The 18,662-nt window shown below is 38.9% G+C and overlaps 1 protein-coding gene across 2 annotated transcripts in view; it reads right to left on the reverse strand.

Annotated features, from left to right (window-relative positions):
• The window catches only part of LOC115111676 (pleckstrin homology domain-containing family A member 2-like), a 36,395-nt gene extending 19,053 nt beyond the window's left edge, over positions 1–17,342 (reverse strand). For both annotated transcript variants that reach the window (XM_029638006.2, XM_029638005.2), the window contains exons 1-4: positions 17,145–17,342; positions 15,140–15,304; positions 10,621–10,677; positions 10,467–10,515 (exon numbers count right to left, since the gene is read on the reverse strand). In XM_029638006.2, coding sequence (XP_029493866.1) covers positions 10,467–10,515; positions 10,621–10,677; positions 15,140–15,280 — 247 coding nt within the window. In that variant the 5' untranslated portion in view covers positions 15,281–15,304; positions 17,145–17,342. The remainder of the gene's footprint in view (positions 1–10,466; positions 10,516–10,620; positions 10,678–15,139; positions 15,305–17,144) is intronic.
• Positions 17,343–18,662: the final 1,320 nt, after the last annotated feature.

Consider the following 18,662-nt stretch of genomic DNA (forward strand, 5'->3'; position numbering starts at 1 on the left):
CTCCTTCCACATATAGAGAGATATACACTGTGTATACAAAACATTACTAACATCTGCTCCTTCCACATATAGAGAGATATACACTGTGTATACAAAACATTACTAACATCTGCTCCTTCCACATATAGAGAGATATACACTGTGTATACAAAACATTACGAACATCTGCTCCTTCCACAGAGAGATATACACTGTGTATACAAAACATTACTAACATCTGCTCCTTCCACATATAGAGAGATATACACTGTGTATACAAAACATTACTAACATCTGCTCCTTCCACATATAGAGACATATACACTGTGTATACAAAACATTACGAACATCTGCTCCTTCCACATATAGAGAGATATACACTGTGTATACATCTGCTCCTTCCACATATAGAGAGATATACACTGTGTATACAAAACATTACTAACATCTGCTCCTTCCACATATAGAGAGATATACACTGTGTATACAAAACATTACTAACATCTGCTCCTTCCACATATAGAGAGATATACACTGTGTATACAAAACATTACTAACATCTGCTCCTTCCACATATAGAGAGATATACACTGTGTATACAAAACATTACATACATCTGCTCCTTCCACATATAGAGAGATATACACTGTGTATACAAAACATTACTAACATCTGCTCCTTCCACATATAGAGAGATATACACTGTGTATACAAAACATTACTAACATCTGCTCCTTCCACAGAGAGATATACACTGTGTATACAAAACATTACTAACATCTGCTCCTTCCACATATAGAGATATACACTGTGTATAAAAAACATTACTAACATCTGCTCCTTCCACATATAGAGAGATATACACTGTGTATACAAAACATTACTAACATCTGCTCCTTCCACATATAGAGAGATATACACTGTGTATACAAAACATTACTAACATCTGCTCCTTCCACATATAGAGAGATATACACTGTGTATACAAAACATTACATACATCTGCTCCTTCCACATATAGAGAGATATACACTGTGTATACAAAACATTACATCTGCTCCTTCCACAGAGAGATATACACTGTGTATACAAAACATTACTAACATCTGCTCCTTCCACATATAGAGAGATATACACTGTGTATACAAAACATTACTAACATCTGCTCCTTCCACATATAGAGATATACACTGTGTATAAAAAACATTACTAACATCTGCTCCTTCCACATATAGAGAGATACACTGTGTATAAAAAACATTACTAACATCTGCTCCTTCCACATATAGAGAGATATACACTGTGTATACAAAACATTACTAACATCTGCTCCTTCCACATATAGAGAGATATACACTGTGTATACAAAACATTACGAACATCTGCTCCTTCCACATATAGAGAGATATACACTGTGTATACATCTGCTCCTTCCACATATAGAGAGATATACACTGTGTATACAAAACATTACTAACATCTGCTCCTTCCACATATAGAGAGATATACACTGTGTATACAAAACATTACTAACATCTGCTCCTTCCACATATAGAGATATACACTGTGTATACAAAACATTACTAACATCTGCTCCTTCCACATATAGAGAGATATACACTGTGTATACAAAACATTACATACATCTGCTCCTTCCACATATAGAGAGATATACACTGTGTATACAAAACATTACTAACATCTGCTCCTTCCACATATAGAGAGATATACACTGTGTATACAAAACATTACTAACATCTGCTCCTTCCACAGAGAGATATACACTGTGTATACAAAACATTACTAACATCTGCTCCTTCCACATATAGAGAGATATACACTGTGTATACAAAACATTACTAACATCTGCTCCTTCCACATATAGATAGATATACACTGTGTATACAAAACATTACTAACATCTGCTCCTTCCACATATAGAGAGATATACACTGTGTATAAAAAACATTACTAACATCTGCTCCTTCCACATATAGAGATATACACTGTGTATACAAAACATTACTAACATCTGCTCCTTCCACATATAGAGAGATATACACTGTGTATACAAAACATTACTAACATCTGCTCCTTCCACATATAGAGAGATATACACTGTGTATACAAAACATTACTAACATCTGCTCCTTCCACATATAGAGATATACACTGTGTATAAAAAACATTACTAACATCTGCTCCTTCCACATATAGAGAGATATACACTGTGTATACAAAACATTACTAACATCTGCTCCTTCCACATATAGAGAGATATACACTGTGTATACAAAACATTACGAACATCTGCTCCTTCCACATATAGAGAGATATACACTCTGCTCCTTCCACATATAGAGAGATATACACTGTGTATACAAAACATTACATACATCTGCTCCTTCCACATATAGAGAGATATACACTGTGTATACAAAACATTACTAACATCTGCTCCTTCCACATATAGAGATATACACTGTGTATACAAAACATTACAACATCTGCTCCTTCCACATATAGAGAGATATACACTGTGTATACAAAACATTACTAACATCTGCTCCTTCCACAGATATACACTGTGTATACAAAACATTACTAACATCTGCTCCTTCCACATATAGAGAGATATACACTGTGTATACAAAACATTACTAACATCTGCTCCTTCCACAGAGAGATATACACTGTGTATACAAAAAATTACTAACATCTGCTCCTTCCACATATAGAGAGATATACACTGTGCATACAAAACATTACGAACATCTGCTCCTTCCACATATAGAGAGATATACACTGTGTATACAAAACATTACTAACATCTGCTCCTTCCACATATAGAGAGATATACACTGTGTATACAAAACATTACTAACATCTGCTCCTTCCACATATAGAGAGATATACACTGTGTATACAAAACATTACTAACATCTGCTCCTTCCACATATAGAGAGATATACACTGTGTATACAAAACATTACTAACATCTGCTCCTTCCACATATAGAGAGATATACACTGTGTATACAAAACATTACTAACATCTGCTCCTTCCACATATAGAGAGATATACACTGTGTATACAAAACATTACTAACATCTGCTCCTTCCACATATAGAGAGATATACACTGTGTATACAAAACATTACTAACATCTGCTCCTTCCACATATAGAGAGATATACACTGTGTATACAAAACATTACTAACATCTGCTCCTTCCACATATAGAGAGATATACACTGTGTATACAAAACATTACTAACATCTGCTCCTTCCACATATAGAGAGATATACACTGTGTATACAAAACATTACTAACATCTGCTCCTTCCACATATAGAGATATACACTGTGTATACAAAACATTACTAACATCTGCTCCTTCCACATATAGAGAGATATACACTGTGTATACAAAACATTACTAACATCTGCTCCTTCCACATATAGAGAGATATACACTGTGTATAAAAACATTACTAACATCTGCTCCTTCCACATATAGAGAGATATACACTGTGTATACAAAACATTACTAACATCTGCTCCTTCCACATATAGAGAGATATACACTGTGTATACAAAACATTACTAACATCTGCTCCTTCCACATATAGAGAGATATACACTGTGTATACAAAACATTACTAACATCTGCTCCTTCCACATATAGAGAGATATACACTGTGTATACAAAACATTACTAACATCTGCTCCTTCCACATATAGAGATATACACTGTGTATACAAAACATTACTAACATCTGCTCCTTCCACATATAGAGAGATATACACTGTGTATACAAAACATTACTAACATCTGCTCCTTCCACATATAGAGAGATATACACTGTGTATACAAAACATTACTAACATCTGCTCCTTCCACATATAGAGAGATATACACTGTGTATACAAAACATTACTAACATCTGCTCCTTCCACATATAGAGAGATATACACTGTGTATACAAAACATTACTAACATCTGCTCCTTCCACAGAGAGATATACACTGTGTATACAAAACATTACGAACATCTGCTCCTTCCACATATAGAGAGATATACACTGTGTATACAAAACATTACTAACATCTGCTCCTTCCACATATAGAGAGATATACACTGTGTATACAAAACATTACTAACATCTGCTCCTTCCACATATAGAGAGATATACACTGTGTATACAAAACATTACTAACATCTGCTCCTTCCACATATAGAGAGATATACACTGTGTATACAAAACATTACTAACATCTGCTCCTTCCACATATAGAGAGATATACACTGTGTATACAAAACATTACTAACATCTGCTCCTTCCACATATAGAGAGATATACACTGTGTATACAAAACATTACTAACATCTGCTCCTTCCACATATAGAGAGATATACACTGTGTATACAAAACATTACTAACATCTGCTCCTTCCACATATAGAGAGATATACACTGTGTATACAAAACATTACTAACATCTGCTCCTTCCACATATAGAGATATATACACTGTGTATACAAAACATTACTAACATCTGCTCCTTCCACATATAGAGATATATACACTGTGTATACAAAACATTACGAACATCTGCTCCTTCCACAGAGAGATATACACTGTGTATACAAAACATTACTAACATCTGCTCCTTCCACATATAGAGAGATATACACTGTGTATACAAAACATTACTAACATCTGCTCCTTCCACATATAGAGATATATACACTGTGTATACAAAACATTACGAACATCTGCTCCTTCCATGATATAGACTGACCAGGAGAAAGCTATGATCCCTTATTGATGTCACTTGTTAAATCCACTTCAAATCAGTGTAGATCAAGGGGAGGAGACAGGTTAAAGAAGGATTTTTAAGCCTTGAGACAATTGAGACATGGATTGTGTGTGTGTGCCATTCAGAGGGTGAATGGGCAAGACTAAATATTTAAGTGCCTTTGAACGGGGTATAGTAGTTTGTGTCAAGAACTGCAACAATGCTGTTTTTTTCACATTCAAAAGTTTCCCGTGTGTATCAAGAATGACCCACCACCCAAAGGACATCCAGCCAACTTGACACAACTGTGGGAAGCATTGGAGTCAACATGGGCCAGCATCCCTGTGGAACACTTGACACCTTGTACAGTCCCATGCCCTGACCAATTGAGGCTGTTCTGAGGGCAAAAGGGAAGAAGGGGCAGGGGGGGTGTAACTTAATATCAGGAAGGTGTTCTTAATGTTTTGTATACTCAGTGTACGTGATTGTTTTTTTCTGCATAGAAAAGTATTGGCTGGGCCACCTGATTGTTTTTTTCGGGACGTCTATGTCCCCAAAAATGATTTGTTGGGTTGGAAAAACATTTTCTGCGTAAACGACTAAAACCAGATATAAAGTATGTAGAAAAGGGACCTATATATTTTTTAATAAGATCATATTTGAGAACTAACAGTCAACAAAATAAAAGCTAGATAGTCAAGCTAGATAGTCAAAAAATGTTAAATGATGCATTCAGGAGTATTTGTGCCATGGCATGGGCCCCCCATTGGTTTTGCTATAATGTCTGAGTCACTTATATAGCATAAATGTGTAGAATTGCAGAAAATGTTCTTTAAAACTGCTAATTTCTCTCTCAGCCTCATAGCAAAATGTGTAGAATTGCAGGAAATTAGCTTTAAAACTGCAAAATGTTGTCACTGAGGACAACACGAGGGATTTTTACATTTTCAGTTGGCGACAGCACCATTGGCCATGCCGATGGCCACACCACTACCACCACCTAAGCCCTATTTTGATCCAGAAAAAAACCTGCAAATGTAAACAAGGTTTGAAATTCTGCTTCTTGCAGTCAATTTGCAGTCTACAAAATATTTGTAATTATGTTCCAGCCCCCTTACCATCCACTTAAGAAAAAAATTGGCCTGCGGCTCAATCTAGTTGATGATCCCCGTCTTACATGCTTCATCAGAAACCAAAGCTGCTTGTGCAGTTCTCTCTATCGACACAAAAAAACTTTTGATAGACTAAAATTGTCATATTTTATACCATATATGGTCGGTTTTGGAACATATGGGACTTGGCACCAATTTCATTAATATGACTAAAATACTGAAAATGGCTTACCAAGAAAAAAACTTCCAAAACGACTCATTTGAGATAAAAAGAAGTTGGAGCACTCAACAAAAAAAGACAGAGATGGATTAAATTGAGCTATAAGAAATCAATTGTACAGGATGCGAACAGGTGACTTGACGTTTTGTCGTCAAGCTGACATCTTCCTCAGAGTGACCTGATCATTGCACATAGCTTCGATGTATAGCCTAGTGGCCAATTGAGACACAAAATGTAAAAAATTATAATATGTTTCAAGGTAAATGGCAAATTATAGCATAACATAATAAGATAGACATTGTGTCTTGTTAATCAATAGGCCATGTCAAAATATACATAAGTGATGTGTGTGTGTCTGGGATTCTGGAGACACAGATAGATACCAAAATAATCAAGCCAAGTTTTTCTTAGTAAACCATTCCTTATTTTTGTCATTGTTGTTGAGCACCCCTCTGTTCCTTTGCTTGCTGAAGCGCAAAGGCCCACCTTAACACATGATTAAACTACTATATGCCAATCCCTCAGCCATAGTAATGACAGGCAATACTGGCTCCGTTCAGAATAACTAGAAGTAGCAGGCAAGGTGATCCCATCTCACCTCTGCTATTTTCATTGTCTATAGATGGGTTAGCTGATATCGTCACAAAAAGGATGTGCGCTGTTTCATCGGGCAGAAGTCAGAGTGTTGTTGCGATTCTGGATGGCCAGTTTGCTAGCAAGAATGACAAGAAACTGGCATGTGGGGAATCGTAAGTGGCTCATTTCATCTTGTTCTTGATAGCTGTCTTGTTTTGAGGTATTTTGACTGATTTCATGTCAATGCTAATATGGCAAAAACATTATTGCTAGCTAACCAACAACTGTAATGATGTATTTGAGAGACAACAAGTGCTCATTGTGCAAATGCATTTATTTATTCAATAAACATTGGAGATGAAATATCACTTACATGGGTGCCATGTGGCTCAGTTGATAGAGGATGGCACTTGCAACGCCAGGGTTGTGGGTTCAATTCCCATGCGGGACCAGTACGAAAAGTAAAGACTCATTACTGTAAGTCTTTCTGGATAAGATACATATACAGTTGAAGTCGGAAGTTTACATACACTTAGGTTGGAGTCTTTAAAACTCATTTTTCAACCACTCCATACATTTCTTGTTAACAAACTATAGTTTTGTCAAGTCGGTTAGCACATCTACTTTGTGCATGACAAGTAATTTTTACAACAATTGTTTACAGACAGATTATTTCACTGTATCACAATTCCAGTGGGTCAGAAGTTTAAATACACTAAGTTGACCTGTTGCTCCTACCCTCTACTTTTTTGAACATTTTGTTAAAAATCGCGCAACATTTCAGCGCCCTGCTACTCATGCCAGGAATATAGTACGTTCATATGGTTAGAATGTGTGTATAGGAAACCCTCGGACGTTTTTAAAACAGGTTAAATCACGACTGTGGCTATTACATAACGTGCGTTACATCGGAAAGCGCAGGAAAACCTGATCACAGAAAATGGAAATAAATATCCTTGCGCCACTTCCAGCAATTGTTAACAGTGAGCCGAATTAGATAAGACCGAGCATTCAACTCCCACAGCATCCCCATGTAGTCGAGTATCTTGTGAATTTAATCATCTTTGATTCTTGGTTGAACCGAAAGAGGGGCACCGCTTACCTCCGGTCTCCGCCCAGATCATTCCGGAAGAGCTCTCTCCTGAAATTTTTTCCAAGACGACAGCTAATGATATATACAATATATAATGATAATCGCCTACGGATGATTTTTATCGCTTATTAACGTTTACTAATACCTAAAGTAGCATTACAAACGTATTTCGAAGTGTTTTGTGAAAGTTTATCGTCTACTTTTTGAATTTTAAAAAATGACGTTACGTTGTGAAATCGCTGTTTTTTTCGTTTATCACACAGTCTACATATAACGATATCTTGGCTTTATATGGCCCGATTTAATCGAAATAAAGACCCAATAGTGTGCCAACAAAGAAGATGGTGAAAGGTAATGACTGTTTTCTATTTTATTGTGCGGTTTGTGTAACGCCGAAATGCTAATTATTTTGTTTACGTCCCCTGCTGTGCTTTTCTGTTGTAGTGTATTGGTGCATGCTATCAGATAATAGCTTCTCATGCTGTCGCCGAAAAGCATTTTAAAAATCTGACTTGTTGCCTGGATTCACAACGAGTGTAGCTTTAATTTGATACCCTGCATGTGTATTTTAATGAACTTTTGAGTTTTAACTAATACTATTAGCATTTAGCGTAGCGCATTTGCATTTCCAGAGCTCTAGTTGGGACGCAAGCGTCCCAGGTAGAGGTAAGAGGTTTTAAACAGCTTGGTAAATTCCAGAAAATTGTCATGGCTTTAGAGGCTTCTGATAGGCTAATTGACATCATTTGAGTCAATTGGAGGTGTACCTGTGGATGTATTTCAAGGCATACCTTCAAACTCAGTGCCTCTTTGCTTGACATCATGGGAAAATCAAAAGAAATCAGCCAAGACCTCAGAAAAATAATTGTAGACCCCTACAAGTGTGCTTCATCCTTGGGAGCAATTTCCAAATGCTTGAAGGTAACACGTTCAACTGTACAAACAATAGTACACAAGTATAAACACCATGGGACCGCGCGTTCTTCATACCGCTCAGGAAGGAGACACGTTCTGTCTCCTAGAGATGAACGGACTTTGGTGCGAAAAGTGTAAATCAATCCCAGAACAACAGCAAAGGACCTTGTGAAGATGCTGGAGGAAACAGGTAAAAAAAGTATCTATATCCACAGTAAAATGAGTCCTATATCGACATAACCTGCAAGGCCACTCAGCAAGGAGGAAGCCACTGCTCCAAAACCACCATAAAAAAAGCCAGACCACGGTTTGCAACTGCACATGGGGACAAAGATCGTATTTTTTGGAGAGATGTCCTCTGGTCTGATGAAACAAAAATAGAACTGTTTGTCCATAATGACCATCATTATGTTTGGAGGAAAAAGGGGGAGGCTTGCAAACCGAAGAACACCAACCGTGAAGCACGGGGGTGGCAGCATCATGTTGTGGGGGTGCTTTGCTGCAGGAGGGACTGGTGCACTTCACATAATAGATGGCATCATGAGGAGGAACATTATGTGGATATATTGAAGCAACATCTCAAGACATCAGTCAGGACGTTAAAGATTGGTCGCAAATGGGTCTTCCAAATGGACAATGACCCCAAGCATACTTCCAAAGTTGTGGCAAAAATAGATTAAGGACAACAAAGTCAAGGTATTGGAGTGGACATCACAAAGCCCTGAACTAAATCCCAAAGAAAATCTGTGGGCAGAACTGAAAAAGCATGTGCGAGCAAGAAGGCCTCCAAACCTGATTCAGTTACACCAGCTCTGTCAGGAGGAATGGGCCAAAATGCACCCAACCTATGATGGGAAGCTTGTGGAAGGCTACCCAAAACATCTGACCCAAGTTAAACAATTTAAAGGCAATGCTACCAAATACTGAGTGCATGTAATCTTCTGACCCACTGAGAATGTGATGAAATAAATAAAAGCTGAAATAAATCACTCTCTACTATTATTCTGACATTTCACATTCTTAAAATAAAGTGGTGATCCTAACTGACCTAAGACAGGGAATTAATTGTCAGGAATTGTGAAAACTGTGTTTAAATGCATTTGGCTAAGGTGTATTTAAACTTCCGACTTCAAATGTATATTGTCAACAATCGAAACGAACCCTGTCTGTTTTGCCCCCCATAGTTGCACACATATCGGTTGTGTTGGTGAACAACCAACCTGTCTATGGAGCCCCTGACCCAGGCAGTTCGGCAATCCAAATAAATTACCCCAATTCTACGGATAACATCATGTCATTATACGCAGACAAGATCTTTCTTTATCTAGACAATGTATCTCAATCTCTCCCAAACACTTTGAAGAATGCTAATGTTTCAAACTACAGAAACAATTTCAGAACAATCTGAGATGGTGGGTGTCATAGCTTGTTGAAATGAAATGGAACGATTCATATTTATTTTTTATTTTAACCTTTATTTAACTAGGCAAGTCAGTTAAGAACAAATTCTTATTTTCAATGATGGCCTAAGAACAGTGGGTTAACTGCCTTGTTCAGGGGCAGAACGACAGATTTGTACCATGTCAGCTCGGTGATTCAATCTTGCAACCTTTCGGATACTAGTCCAACACTCTAACCACTAGGCTACGCTGCCGCCCCACTAGGCGCTGCCGCCCCATTTTACTGTACGTGTTTCACCAGGGCCATGAGAAGACCTTACACTCTCATACTCACGCAAACAGAAGCACTCAAACAAACACTTTGACTCACCAAAGCAGAACTCAGTCTTGGACTTCTGTTTCCCCGTGGCCTCGCTCACCTAACCCCCGAACAGAGGAGCAGATGAGATGAGAGAGAAGATGAGAGTCTGGAATCAATCAAAAACATTGCCCTTACTAAGTAGTCGGTTTAAGGGTGTTGTTACCTTGGAGATGTATGTCAGCTGCAGAATCCCAACTGCGTTCGCTCCACTAGGCAGGTTCTAGAGGCAGACATACAACACAAGTGTAAAAACACAGTAATGCAACAAGTAGGGTGGGGCGGTAACCAGATTTTCAGACCGTTTCTGTACCATACCGGGGTATACAGTATTACTGAATGTGCACACAAGGGCTGCTATAAATAATCAAATAAACATATATACCTGTATATATATACTTTTTTGAGGGGACGCACAACACAATTGAGGCAACAGGGATCTTGATCCAGGAGGGGATTGAATGTCTCTGCTGTAACCAATAATCTTGATTTATATATTTAGCCAGTTAGCTAGCAAGTTACCAAAGCAAATGCATAGCTCTAGCCCTGAGCTGGATATATATATTTATTATTATTATTATTATTATTATTATTATTATTATTATTATTATTATTTTGCACCCCCGCGAGTCAGAGGTGCCCTCAACCCCTCCCCACAAAAATAATATATAAATAAATATATACAGTACCAGTCAAAAGTTTGGACACAACTACTCATTCAAGGGTTTTTCTATATTTTTACATTATAGAATAATAGTGAAGACAGCAAAACTTTGAAATAACACATATGGAATCCTTTAGTAAGAAAGTGTTAAACAAATCAAAATATATTTATATTTCAGATTCTTCAATGTAGCCACCCTTTGCCTTGATGACAGCTTTGCACACTATTGGCATTCTGCTTTCCTTCACTCTGCAGTCCAACTCATCCCAAACCATCTCAATTGGGTTGCGGTCAGGTGATTGTGGAGGCTAGGTTTCTGATACAGCACTTCATCACTCTCCGCATTGGTCAAATAGCCCTTACACAGCCTGGAGGTGTGTTTTGGGTCATTTTCCTGTTGAAAAACAAATGATAGACCCACTAAGCGCAAACCAGATGGGATGGCGTATTGCTGCAGAATGCTCTGGTAGCCATGCTGGTTAAGCCTCCTTCACTCACGCCGCCAAACTTACCCTAGTAAAACTGACTATCCTACCGATCCTCGACTTTGGCGATGTCATCTACAAAATTGCTTCCAACACTCTACTCAGCAAACTGGATGCAGTTTATCACAGTGCCATCCGTTTTGTCACTAAAGCACCTTATACCACCCACCACTGCGACTTGTATGCTCTAGTCGGCTGGCCCTCGCTACATATTCGTCGCCAGACCCACTGGCTCCAGGTCATCTACAAGTCCATGCTAGGTAAAGCTCCGCCTTATCTCAGTTCACTGGTCACGATGGCAACACCCATCCGTAGCACGCGCTCCAGCAGGTGTATCTCACTGATCATCCCTAAAGCCAACACCTCATTTGGCCGCCTTTCGTTCCAGTACTCTGCTGCCTGTGACTGGAACGAATTGCAAAAAAAAAAAAAAAAAAAAAAAATCGCTGAAGTTGGAGACTTATCTCCCTCACCAACTTCAAACATCTGCTATCTGAGCAGCTAACCGATCGCTGCAGCTGTACATAGTCTATTGGTAAATAGCCCACCCATTTTCACCTACCTCATACCCATACTGTTATTTATTTATTTACTTTTCTGCTCTTTTGCACACCAATATCTCTACCTGTACATGTCCATCTGATCATTTATCACTCCAGTGTTAATCTGCAAAATTGTAATTATTCGCCTACCTCCTCATGCCTTTTGCACACAATGTATATAGACTCCCCCTTTTTTTCTACTGTGTTATTGACTTGTTAATTGTTTACTCCATGTGTAACTCTTGTGTTGTCTGTTCACACTGCTATGCTTTATCTTGGCCAGGTCGCAGTTGCAAATGAGAACTTGTTCTCAACTAGCCTACCTGGTTAAATAAAGGTGAAATAAAATTTTTACAAATAAAAAAAGTGTTCCTTGAATTTTTATTAAATCATCCAAAGTGTCACCAGTAAAGCAGCCCCACACCTCCTCCTCCACGCTTCATGGTGGGAACCACAAATTCGAAGATCATCCGTTCACCTACTCTGCGTCTCACAAAGAGGTGGCGGTTGGAACCAAAAATCTGGACTCCAGACCTGGAGTCTAATCCCCAATTTCTTGCGTTTCTTGGCCCAAGCAAGTCTCTTATTATTATTAGTGTGCTTTAGTAGTGGTTTCTTTGTAGCAATTCAACCATGAAGGCCTGATTCACACAGTCTCCTCTGAACAGTTGATGTGGAGATGTGTCTGTTATTTGAACTCTGAAGCATCTATTTAGGGTGCATTTTCTGAGGCTGGTAACTCTAATGATCTTATCCTCTGCAGCAGAGGTAACTCTGGGTCTTCCTTTCATGTGGTGGTCCTCATGAGAGCCAGTTTCATCATAGCGCTTGATGGTTTTTGCGAATGCACTTGAAGTTCTTGAAATTTTCCAGATTGACTGACCTTCATGTCTTAAAGTGAAGGAAAAGCAGCCAACAAATGCTCAGCACATGTGGGAACTCCTTCAAGAATGTTGGAAAAGCATTCCAAGTGAATCTGACTGAGAAAATGCCAAGAGTGTGCAAGGCTGTCATCAAGGGAAAGGGTAGCTACTTTGAAGAATCTCAAATATATTTAGATTAGTTTAACACTTTTTGATTACTACATGATTCCATGTGTTATTTCATAGATTTGGTGTCTTCAATACTATTCTACAATGTGGAAAACAGTCAAACTAAAGAAAAACCCTTGAATGAGTAGGTGTCCAAACTTTTGACTATACCACACACGGAACATTTTCAGACCCCTTGACATTTTGTTATGCTACAGCCTTATTTTAAAATTGGTTAAATAGTTTCCCTCCCTCATCGATCTACACACAATACCCATAATGACAAAGCAAAAAGAGGTTTAGAAATGTTTGCAAATGTATAAAAAAATAAAAATGGAAAAATCACATTTACATAAGTATTCAGACCCTTTACTCGGTACTTTGTTGAAGCACCTTTGGCAGCGATTACAGCCTCGAGTCTTCTTGGGTATAACGCTACAAGCTTGGCACACCTGTATTTGGGGAGTTTCTCCCATTCTTCTCTGCAGATCCTCTCAAGCTCTGTCAGGTTGGATGGGGAGCGTCTCTTCACAGCTTTTTTCAGGTCTCTCCAGAGATGTTCGACTGGGTTCAACTCCGGGCTCAAGGACATTCAGAGACTTGTCCTGACGCCACTCCTGTGTTGTCTTGGCTATGTGCTTAGGGTTGTTGTCCTGTTAGAAGGTGAACCTTTGCCCCATTCTGAGGTCCTTTTCATCAAGGATCTCTGTACTTCTCTCCGTTCATCTTTTCCTCGATCATGACTAGTCTCCCAGTCCCTGCTGCTGAAAAACCTCCCAACAACATGATGCTGCCGCCACCATGCTTCACCATAGAGATGGTGACGGTTGGCATTCAGGCCAAAGAGTTCAATCTTGTATTCATCAGACCAAAGAATCTTGTGTCCCATGGTCTGAGAGTCCTTTAGGTGCCTTTTGGCAAAGTCTAAGCAGGCTGTTATGTGCCTTTTACTGAGGAGTGGCTTCCGTCTGGCGACTCTACCATAAAGGCCTGATTGGTGGAGTGCTGCAGAGATGGTTTCCCTTCTGGAAGTTTCTCCCATCCCCACAGAAGAACTCTGGAGCTCTGTCAGAGTGCCCTTCAGGTCATTGGTCACCTCCATGACCAAGGCCCTTCTCCCCCGATTGCTCAGTATGGCCGGGCGGACAGCTCTGGGAAGGGTGATGGAGGAGGCCACTGTGTTCTTGGTGACATTCAATGCTGCAGACAATTTTTGGTACCCTTTCCCAGATCTGTGCCAACACAATCCTGTCTCTGAGCTCTAAGGACAATTCCTTCAACCTCATGGCTTTGTTTTTGTTCGGACATGCACTGTCAACTGTGGGACCTTATATAGACAGGTGTTTGCCTTTCCAAATCATGTCCAATCAATTGAATTTACCACAGGTGGACTCCAATCAAGTTGTAGAAACAGCTGCTCAAGGATGATCAATGAAAACAGGATGCACCCAAGCTCAATTTCAAGTCTCATAGCAAAGGCTGTGAATACTTATGTAAATAAGGTATTTCTGTTTTTAATTTATTTGCAAACATTTCTAAAAATCTGTTTTCGCTTTGTCATTACGGGGTATTGTGTGTAGATTGATGAGGGGAAAAAATTAAATTTAATACATTTTAGAATAAGGCTGTAATGTAACAAAATGTGGAAAAAGTCAAGGTCTGAATACTTTCTGAATGCCCTGTATATATTTATTTATTTTAACAGAATTGAAAATCATACCGTCGGTATTTCGAAATATACCGTTATTACTGTATACCGGGGAATCGCCCAAAGCCTAACAACAAGCACTTATGCAGGCAGAGAGAGAGTTAAAAACCTTCTACTCCCAGTCTCACTTCCTCTACCCTGCTAGCGGCAGAACACACACACTATTTGAACACACTCTGCCTCAGACACATCAGAGGCCATGTGTGTTTGTGCAGGGACTACAATGATTGTGTGTGTGTGTGTGTGTGTGTGTACCTGGGGGTTGTCCATGTACCACTGCAGTGTGTTGCCCTGTGTGTCCAGTATGAAGTAGCGTCTCTGGAAGCGACTGCTGCCCTCCTTCTCCTCAATATCCAGGAAGCCACACACACGGTTCTGCCTGTCCACGTATGGCATAGTGCTGCCTGCTACCACATATCACTGAGAGATGGAGAGTGGGAGGAGTCTATTTGTAAGGCATTTTGAAATAAATCTTGCATAGTAATGACACAGGCTTCCAATTCTTCAGAAAACCCAAATCCTCTTTTAGAGCAACAGTAACAGTTGGCATTGAATTTGCCCGAAAGAGAGGAAGAGAGCGAGCAGTCATGTCACACACACAGCAGTTTTTCATGTGACGTTATTGAGGCAGCCTAGCTAAGCATAAGGCCTCAAGCTGTGCTGCTAACCAGAGGATTCACCACAGCTGGAAATTATAGACTACTAAACAGATCTGCATACAGGCACATTTCATCTGGTCAGATAGATGGGGGGGGGGGGTCAGAGAGAGACAAGGGAATGGACATTAGAGGACAACCTAACTCTTGTCAGATACTGACATGCTGAGGACTTGACATCATCCTGACTGATGCCTGTCTGGACAGTAGATGCACCTGCCTGGTCACATAAGCATGCTAACACAACTTCTCCTCTGGAACAGCAATATGAAGAACATTTCGTGTTCATTGTGTTGTTAAAGGAAAGAAGGAAATTAACACACACACACACACACAGTGCTTTGACATCAGAAAAAGCATCTGTTTCGGGTATTTAGCATAGCAGGAGTGACCAAGTCTGAAATTATATATTGGCATCTATAGCAAACTTTAAGTAGTTCTCAATCTTTACAAGACATGGGACATTTGATGCTTTCAAATTTAGCATTACATTATTATTGGGTTAAAAGGGATTTGTGTTTGGTACCATGCTGTCTATGTAGGCCTTATTCGCAGGGCTGGCAAAGTTATCCTATAATTGTTTAACCGACAATTAATGAAAATAACTCTTAACAACAAAAATGGTCTTAATACATGCATTTTAGTAGAAGGGGAGGTTCGACTTTATATTCTAGTAGATATAGTTTACCCAATAGCAGTTTTTCATTTTTACATGAATTGGGTAAAGTTGGTAGTCATTTTACGAGCAGAACGGCATGGTCGGTAGGAAAAGCTTCATTTCCAAAAGTTCAATGCGGTCAAAACCAGTTGAGAGACAGGGGTGTCACCTATATTCATTAGGCAAGTAGTAGGTCATTTTCAAAAGATGCATCACAAGCTCAAAACAATTAAGACAACAGTGACCATTTGCATGACAATTAATTGTTACCCCAAATTCCAGAATTGTCACAACCCTACTGATTAGTGTGAATCACAAAGTTGTGTTTATTAATGTACAGCTATTATTCTCCAAACAGAATGAGGAGCAGATACAGAGATAGAGGCTACATATGAATACTATAGGAGGGCAATTCCACCGTGCATTCCAACAGTGCAGATGTAATGTTTGGTAACAGAATGACAGCACAAAACATTATTCTGTTTCCAAACTTCGCATCTGCATTGTTCTTCAAGTAAATGGGTTTTTGCAAAAATTTGATGTGGAAAATGTTAAAAATAGTCATTGTGCATAGAGTTGCGTGGTTTGTTTAGTTCTGCAATCGTTGTTTTTTATTTGACAAGTGAAAAATCTGAGTATTAGTGTCACTGTTCCAGAAGGATCAGATCCACGTGGAACCCATCCTGTATCATAGATATGCCTACATTATTATTTGATCAGGTGCTCAGTGGGCTATGTTCTGTAGGCTAGATACTCTGTCAGTTATTTCACTAGTTGTCGACTTGTATGGAGAATAACTATGCCGCCCAATAAAGCATAATTTAGCATCAGGTTGAGATGACATGAAAGTTTAATGCTGAAACGATCTGCCAACCACAACTCTAGGTATGTCTGCCACACCTAGGCTACTCCCCCCAACACACACATACAGACACACAAAACTTACCCGTTTTACTGTTCGGTGTGCGTGCGTCCCAAGTGTCGCAAAGAGTAAAACACGTCTCGTTTAAATCTGTTGTTCCTCTTAGTTGACATCTGTCTACAATCTGAAATATATGCGGCGCCCGAACACCGCTGTCAGCTGAGGCTTCTTTCCTGGTAGGGCTCGCGATTAGAATGAACCAATCCCGGAAATGATCTAGTCTCTTGTCGATTTTTGCAGTAGCTACAGTACGAGGAACTGCGTTGACATGAACTCTTGAATTTGTCTGGCTGAAACAAGGAGTTTGGGTAGCCAGACTCTTCACTGGCGCTGCCGCTGATTTCTCTGTTGTTGACTTTTAGGTTTTAACTGTTTTCATGGCTGTCATTGTGCTGGGTCATCAAACATTAATAGCCGTGGTGTAAAGTACCTCAGTAAAAAATACTATCAAGTACTATTTGTGTTTTTGGGGGGTATCTGTACTTTACTATTTATATTTGTTACTACTTTTACTTCACTACATTCCTAAAGAAAATAAACTTTTTACTCCCATACATTTTCCCTGACATCCAAAAGTACTCGTTACATTTTGAATGCTTAGCAGGACAGGGAAAGGGTACAATTCACACGCTTATCAAAGCGCAATCCCTACTGCCTCTGAGCTGGCGGCCTCACTAAACACATGCTTCGTTTGTAAATTATGTTGGGAGTGTGCCCCCTGGCTTTCTGTAAATAAAAAAAACAATATGGCGCCATCTGGTTTGCTTAATATAAGGACTTTGAAATTATTTGTACTTTTACTTTAGGTACTTAGTATATTTTAGCAATTACATTTACTTTTGATACTTATGTATATTTTAATCCAAATACTTTTATACTTTTACTCAAGTAGTATTTTACTGGGTGACTTTCGCTTTTCACTTGAGTCATTTTCTATTAAGGTATCTTTACTTTTACTCAAGTATGACAACTGGGTACTTTTTACACAACTGATTAATAATAGGTGTACCACTCACTTCATAATACACAGTTATGCTTCCTATACATCTGATATACAGTCAAATATATTGTGTACCGACCTATACTTTATTTAGATAACCTCTAGGCTATTACCAGTACTTGATTTGGACTGAAATAGGTGTAGGTACTCATGTTGGGTGTCGGTACTGTTTGTATTTAGGTGCAGGAGCTCCACAATAGTTTTGGCTAATATTCTATAAGAGGAAAAGGAAGCTCAAGCAGCAGAACATATGAGGTAGTGTAGCCGGTACCCAGCTCCAGTGAGCACCTGCCCTAGTCAAGCATGGCTATTGCATACAGTTGAAGTCAGAAGTTTACATACACTTAGGTTGGAGTCATTAAAACTAGTTTTTCAACCATTCTACACATTTGTTGTTAAGAAACTATAGTTTTGGCAAATCGGTTAGGACATCTACTTTGTGCATGACACAAGTAATTTTTCCAACAATTGTTTACAGATTATTTCACTGTATCACAATTCCAGTGGGTCTGAATTTTACGTACACTAAGTTGACTGTATAA

This window comes from Oncorhynchus nerka, linkage group LG27 (assembly GCF_034236695.1).
Source record: "Oncorhynchus nerka isolate Pitt River linkage group LG27, Oner_Uvic_2.0, whole genome shotgun sequence".
In the NCBI taxonomy this organism is placed as follows: domain Eukaryota; kingdom Metazoa; phylum Chordata; class Actinopteri; order Salmoniformes; family Salmonidae; genus Oncorhynchus; species Oncorhynchus nerka.